The sequence below is a fragment of the Phaseolus vulgaris genome, chromosome 3 (genome assembly GCF_000499845.2).
Source record: "Phaseolus vulgaris cultivar G19833 chromosome 3, P. vulgaris v2.0, whole genome shotgun sequence".
NCBI classification, from domain to species: domain Eukaryota; kingdom Viridiplantae; phylum Streptophyta; class Magnoliopsida; order Fabales; family Fabaceae; genus Phaseolus; species Phaseolus vulgaris.
Genome location: NC_023757.2, coordinates 18,634,784 through 18,642,056, shown reverse-complemented (window position 1 = coordinate 18,642,056; position 7,273 = coordinate 18,634,784). Strand labels below are relative to the sequence as shown.

At 51.6% G+C, this 7,273-nt stretch overlaps 1 protein-coding gene across 1 annotated transcript; it reads left to right on the top strand.

The window, feature by feature from the left end:
* The first annotated feature begins 6,445 nt into the window (after positions 1-6,445).
* Positions 6,446-7,072, top strand: LOC137839279 (interactor of constitutive active ROPs 4-like). Its single transcript, XM_068648399.1, has 2 exons — positions 6,446-6,934; positions 7,019-7,072. Exons 1-2 carry the CDS (start codon positions 6,446-6,448, stop codon positions 7,070-7,072), a joined length of 543 nt encoding a protein of 180 aa, XP_068504500.1.
* The last annotated feature ends 201 nt before the right edge of the window (positions 7,073-7,273 follow it).

The following is a 7,273-nucleotide window of genomic DNA, read 5'->3' as shown; positions in this document are numbered from 1 at the left end:
GAGGCATCAATCAAAGCAGATGCAGCCAAGGTAGAGAACCTTGAGAAGAGGTCGGTCGATCGGGAGGTTCTCTTAGGAAAAGTTGAAAAAGAGAGGGATGACGCCGTGGCTGAGCTCGCCGAAGCCAGAGAGGAGAATGCAAAGATCGCTGCAGAGCTGGCCCAGGCGCGGGAGGAAAACAAGAAGGTTGCTGAAGACCTCGCTCAGACTCGTAGGGAAACTGAAGAACTGAAGAAGCGAGCTGACGAGCTGAAGCAGCAAACCGAGGGGCTTAAGCAACAAAACGAAGAGCTTGAGCTGAGCTCCGCCCAAGTCCTCGCCGCTGGGTTTGACGCCGCCTTGGAGCAATTTGCCTGCCAATACCCCGATCTGGACCTCTCCATGGTGTCAATATGCAACGAAGTAGTGGATGGGAAGATCGTTCCCTCTGAAGATTAGTTGCTTCCCTCCATCGCTTGTCTGCCCATTTGCTTTTGCACAAACTTTGTAATTGTACCGTCCCGTATCCAGGCGTTGACTAAGTCAAGGTCAAAGTCAACACCAGGAGTCAAAGTCAACACCAGGAGTCAAGGTCCTCTCGTACCAGTGACGCCAAGAGGAAGCATCGCCAAGGCAAGATGTTGCCTAGGTGAAGGCGTCGCCCAACCCGGGCGTCGCCCAGATCAAATATTACTAAGGCAAGGCAATCACAGTGTAGTTCCCCGATATCCATGGGTAGGAAAGACCATGGAGGGAGCGACGCCGTGGGAAGGCCTCAGGTCCCGATGATCCGGGAGAGTGATAAAGAGAAGAGAAAGGTGGCTTCAAGGCCATAGTAACAACACCAGTGTAGGGCAGCCTGACTCGTGAAGTACCCCTGCCGCCCCAGAGACGCCTTTGGGACAGATACGACTCAAGAGGAAGGTCACGCCCAGGGTAGCCGGGTGCAGGGTACGAGAGGAAGGCAGATACGCTCTTAAAGTGAGTGACTAGATGATTGGGGGCATGAGTTGGCACCCAAAAAGTCGCCCCTTTGCGCAGTAGCACTCCCAAGCAGGGGGACTCACACGTAGAAACGTCCCCGGATGGGGCCATGGCGCTGTGAGGCCCTCCACGAGTACGACAGCGAGGTCAGAATGGAAACACCCTTTAGCCAGGTATCAGGTAATTAAAGTCATTTAGTACAGTTTCTGTTTCGAGCGTTTAAGGTACTATAAAGGCTCCCAAGCGTTTCAACGTCTTAAATGCGTTACGTTTTCTAATTAGACACGCTGATTGAGTGCGTTACGTTTGTGATTAAAAGCGCTTTAAGGTGCTTTAAATGCTTGGGTAGTTTAAATAGCGTTGCGAATGTTGGGAACGGGGTTCGGAGTTTTGGCAAATTTTCCCAGCATACACTCTAGTTGCTTGCTGGAAGTCGTGAGGCTATGCACAAGGGACTGGAAAAGAGGTTGTTTGCCAGAGCAAGAATATACACACAATACACAGTTCGTTTTACCACCTTCAGAGTGCCATACGCGGTGCTCAGATACGGAGGTGCACAGTTTTGGTGTTTCTCGCTGGCTGACTTGAGCGTCGGAGTGCAAACGGCCGCTAGGGCGCCCTTTTTCCCTCTTTTTGCAGTAATCCACAGGTAACCAGTGGGAAGGAGTCCCTAGTTGACGGTTGAGGTCGCGCACAAAGACGTCACAGGTCAACCGGACGGAACAGTAATAACTTTCCTTTTTTCCTTATGTATTTCGAACTGATACCACCCTATTATAAAATTTTCCTGCTTCTTCATATGATCTCTCTGTTTGCTTTGCTTCTTCTTGTAAAAATCGCTTAAACGAAATTGACTTAGCAATTCTGCGGGCGCAACTGTTTACTTACTGCTTCGAGCTCGACCAAACTACCAACTCTCGAACGATAGTATCCTAATAACTCGTAAATCTTAAGGCGACGAGCTTCAGCGTGAAACTACTCACTAAACAGCAAGTTTCAATCCAACTGATAGTTTAAGACATAGTTCACCTGATCTGCTACATCAAAACGGGCCCTTACTCTTGCCATCGCTTGAGTTTCTTCTGATCTCCAAAGAGTCTTGGCGATACCAGCTTCCTCTTGCCTTCATAACTTGGCCATTTTCCCCTCATCTGGGGATAGAGGCGCCTTTCGGATCCTCCTCTATCTTCCCTGAGTTTCAGAACAATAGGCCGGATAGCTAGGCGTTCTCTTCGAACCTACCTTAGCTATCCTTTAAACTTCTTCCACCCTCCACACCATACCTGAACTCGTTCGAGACGAGAAGGATTTTATCTTGCCTGAACTCGTTCGACGGCGAGAAGTTCTTTAACTCGCCTGGACTCGCTCGACGGCGAGAAGGTCTTTAACTCGCCTGCACTCGCTCGACGGCGAGAAGGTCTTTAACTCGCCTGAACTCGCTCGACGGCGAGAAGGTCTTTAACTGGTGCCTCTACATTGCCCAGGGGCCACATCTTCTCTCCCCTGGAGGCACTGAGGACTTTTTACTGGTGCCTCTACATTGCCCCATGGGCTACATCTTCTCTCCCCTGGAGGCACTGAGGACTTTTTCTCTTTCTCGCCTGCACTCGCTCGACGGCGAGGAGGTCTTTATCTCTTTCTCGCCTCAGGACGCGCGAGGGCGTTGAGGTCTTTTAAACGTCGCTGGTGCCTCCGATCGCCGAAAGACGATGAGGACTTTTAACTTTAACTGATGTCGCCAATCGCCGAAAAGCGATGGGGTCCTTTAACTTTTAGAAAGCATGCAACATAACTTCAACTCGCCTTAAATCACATGCGAGTGACAAGGTCCTTTTCCAAAACTTTTGTAATAACAACAAGCATGCAATCTAAAACACTTTAAACTTTGAAAAACTCTTCTTTATTGGGTGGCCTCATTAAAAACCCTCCTTAGGGAAAAAAGAGTGCCCCCTTCAAACTGTTTTAACAGAAAGCTTGCAAACTCTTCGTGTTTGTTTTTACTTACAAAGCCTTTAACTCTAATATAACTTGAGGTGCGTGGCGTTCCAAGTGCAAGGAATCGCCCCTCCTTCAATGTATCTAAGTGATCCTGCCGGTAACTCGAACGTGGAGGAATCGCTCTGTAGCACTCTCTGTCCCGTCAACGCGACTGCGCTCTCTGCAGGGTCACCCTCAGAACCTTCTCTTGAATCTCAAAACGTGACCTGCAAAATACACAGACGGCGCCTCTAGCGGCCGTTTGCACTCCGACGATCAAGTTAGTCCACAGAACCACCAAATGAGAAAACTAGCAGTGTGTGTGAAAAACTCTTGCTCTCTGTTTCTCGTATCCCCTCATCTCTCCCCGATTCCCTTTTTTATGTCTCTCTCTCTGTTTCTGGGCATAACAGAATTCTGTTATGCTTTTCTGGCATGTGTCAGAACCCTGTTATGCTTTTCAGAGACAGTGTACCTGCAGAATCAGTAGTGAGAGCGTGAGAGTCTGTGCATGTCTGCGCGTCTCTGCGCTTGGCTGCGCCTGTCTGTACCCTTAGTGGTACGGAGTGCACTTTTGTCTGGACCGCACCCCTCTCAGATGATGACACGTGGAGGCCTGCAACTCACATCTAACCACACACGTGTCACTTACTGGAAGGGCTCTAGCGCTTCTCTTTTTGTGCCTAAGTTACGCCTTTGCGGAGTAACTTATGATATTTCTCTCATCTGGGTAAATCGCATACTCTTAGGAGAACGTCAAGTGTGGCTGGTCTAGGCACACTCACCAAACGTTGCTCTCTGCGTATACAGCTTACCCTTCACGGTGCCACGCACGTAATGGGTTGAGGGAATCACCAATCACTGACTGGTTTACTAGTTCCCTCAGGCCACTCTCGTGCATGATTCCCTGAGATGTGCTCATGCGAGGTCCATGCGTAACGCTCTCGCTGGGAACCTCGGTCCCAGTTTAACTGCGTGTAACACGAGACCCCGATGACAATGCACCCGATGACTGATCAGTGCTTATTTGCTTCTCGCGTTCTGCCCCCAGGCGTTAGTCTGAGAACTGGTCTGTTGGTGGCCACTTGGCTACTGACCACCGATCACCGTTCTGGATGATCTGTCCCCTGACCTCTCTGCCGCCTGATCTGTCGGTGGTCACTTGGTTACTGACCCCCGATCACCGCTCTTGGCGATCGCCTTCCTGATCCCTCTGTCACCTGGTCCACGTGTCACCCTGCGAGTGGTCCACGTGGTTCTCTGCTGCTGACGTCATCGACTACCGATGACCGATCGGATCACAAGCCCCCCAGTCTCGAGTCGTGAACTCGTTCTTGGCGAAGAGACTAAGTGGTCGTGCCCTCAGTCCACGTGGCAAGTGGGACCGCATCACGTGCCACCTCACGTGCTGCTTCTTTAACGTTTGGGCTTCCTTCCTTAATCTCGCGACACGTGGCCCCATCGACGGCCAGCGTGGTTTGTCGCTAGCGCTTCTCTTATTCAAATTGGCGCACTCTTTCACTGTTCCTTCATCTTCTTCAATCGACTCTCAGACCTTCTGCGAACTCTTTCTCTGCGCACCCATCTTCCTTCAAGTTTTCTACTTCCAAACCTCTCGCGATCATTCAAAGGTATGGTTTTTCTTCTCCCTGGCCCCCTTTAGGTCATCTTTACCGATTGCATTTATCTTTCTCGTTATCATGCATTCATCTTCTCTATTTTCCCTCTCTCGACCCGCGCTAGGGTTTTTTCACGTTCTCGCTCTGACTTCTGCTTCTTCTTCTTCCTCTTTTCACCTGGGCATCTCTTTCTCCTTTACCCTCTCTGTTTTCACCGAAACATTCATCATTCCCTCTTCTTCCATTCATTCTGACTTTTCGTTTTTCCTCCATTTGCAGCTATCTCGCGATGGCTCGCTTGAAACAAACCGCGCGCATTATTGCCCCATCTTCTGGTGCACAGCCTTCCGCGAGTGCGCCAGCTCCACCACCGCCTGTGGCTACCTCCTACCACGACAATGCCAGGGTCTACGACTGGGCCCCCCTGGCGTTGCTCGCTGAAACCTCCACCCTACTGCCCCAGGGGCACCTCACGTCCCTGCTGAGCCACAATCCCGATGAGCCTTCCTGCGCCATCGATAGAGAAAATAAGGACCTGTCCATCTGCGCGGACGATAGGGCCACCAATGGGGTGCCCTTCGTCTTCATCTACTCCGCTATCTTCAAGAGGTTGAAGCTGCGCCTCCCTTTCACCTTCTTCGAAAAGGAGCTGATGATGGAGTTGAACGTCGCGCCCTGCCAACTCCATCCAAATGCCTGAGCCTTCATCCGGGCATTTCAGATCCTCTGCAATTACTTCGGGCACAACGCCTCCGTGGACGTGTTCCTCTACTTCTTCGAAGCGAAGAACCCTGGGGACAGGTCCTGGGTTGGCCTGAACGGGGTTGCTGGACGGGTGCTCCTGGGCCTGTACCAGCAATCCTTCAAAGACTGGAAGGGCAGGTTCTACATGATATCTGCCACCCCACAAAGTCCAAATCTGCTTGAGGGGTACCCCCTCTACTGGGTTCCTGGGGTTGAATTCAAGAAATCCAGGGACCTCGAAGCTATGGCCCCCTAAGAGCGCGAGCTATGTGGGCTGTTCCTGGGGGCCAAGTACAACTCTGCTCGGCTCATCAAAGATGAGTTCGATGTGGTGGCCCTGAAAAAGTATATAGGTAGCTCTTCTCCCACCTCTTAGGATACTTGCCCCTTCTCATGCATGCTTTTAGGTGTTTTGACTTACTTGCATAACTTGGCCATCTAACTCTTCCTTTTCTCATCTATGTAGACTCAATGTCGGGGAAAGACAGGAGGCTAGCCTTGCTGGAGCTTGCCAAGCGTCGGGGAGCCAAGGGAACTGGCTCCTCTTCTTCTACCACTGAGCCCATTGCAGCCCCCCCTCTCTCGGTCGCGCCAGCTGAAGGCCCCGAGCAAGGGAGGAAAAGAAAGAGACTGGTGAAGGCTTCTACTTCACTTGCTGCTGCTGCTGCTGCCTCAACTGAAGAGGAAAGCTCTGGCTCTCCTCTTGTACACCGCCAGAGGAAAATGCCAGTGGTCGAGGGGGCTTCGTCTCTCCAGCCTGGGGAGATCGAGGTGGTGGAGGTAGAGGAAGGTTCACCCCCTCCTCCCTCTACTCAACCTGCCTTAGAGCCCACATGCCTTCCTTCTTCGCGCCAACAGTTGCCTCCAGCTTCTCAACCGCCATCTTCCCCCCAGCAGGCCAATCACCTGGTCCATCTGCTCCTCCTGCTGGGGGTGCTTCTGCTCGATCTGGGGGTCCACCACCACCACTGCCAATCTCAACTGCCACTGCTGAATGTGGTGGGTCCAGCTCGCGCCCAAGCGCTTCTGGGGCCAGCCACGAGAACTTCAGCAGGGTCATCACCCTGGTTCGACAGCTCATTAGCAACCGGGAGCTCGTCGAATGGAATGGTGATGAGGTGGACATGCACCTGGCCAGGCAAATGGTGCTTTCCCTGGAGTTTTCCACCCAGCATCGCAAGCAAATAACCCTGGAGAAGAGGGTGAAAGAGCTTGAGCACGACAAGGAGTCACTGCGAAGTGACTTCGAAGCTGCTCAAGGGTCTGTAGAGCTGATGCGGAGCATGGTGGAGAAAGCTAGGAGGGAGTACCTAGCGCAGGTCCAAGAGACCATCAAGACGGAGATCTTGATGGGGCAGACTGTGAGCTCTCTGGACTGCGCGGTGGTGGAGCTACGGGCCGAGACCTCCTCCCTACGCCAACTGAACACTCAGCTAGTGGGGGAGCTCGAGTCCACCAAAGAAGCGGCTGCTGCTGTAGAGAAAAAGCTTGAGGAGGTGGCGGGCAAACTTTCTGAAGCCAAGGGCCAACTAGAAGAAGCTGCCTCCTCTCTTGCTGCCCTTACCACTGAAAGAGATGCTGCGGAGGCCTCAAAGCAAAACCTGGAAGCGGAGAAGGCTGATTTGATGAACGTGGGTGCTGATGCCCTTACTGACGGATTCGAGCTAGCACTCGAGCAAATCATATGCGTTCTCCCAGACCTGGACCTCTCGCAGTTCAGCATCTATCACGAAGTGGTAGATGGAAAGCTCATCCCTCCTGCCCCTTAATCTCTTCTCTTCCTTGTAAATTTAACTTCTGCACAACTTTTCTTAGTACTTCAAAATTTGTATAAGACTTGGTTGTGAATATAAACTTTCAATGCTTCTTCTCTTGTATTTTTCTTGAGCTTCACTTTTCTTTATGCGCGATTAACTGTTAGCTAGCTTAGGCTCAGCGCGATCTTAAGCTTTGTCTTTCCCTTCGCACAC

What these genes read in the sequence shown, in the direction of transcription:
- LOC137839279 (XM_068648399.1), top strand. Translation starts at nt 6,446, where the DNA reads ATGGTGCTTTCCCTGGAGTTTTCCACCCAGCATCGCAAGCAAATAACC. An exon ending in AGAAGGCTGATTTGATGAAC is followed by an intron (nt 6,935 to 7,018) that starts GTGGGTGCTGAT and finishes GACCTCTCGCAG; the next exon opens with TTCAGCATCTATCACGAAGT.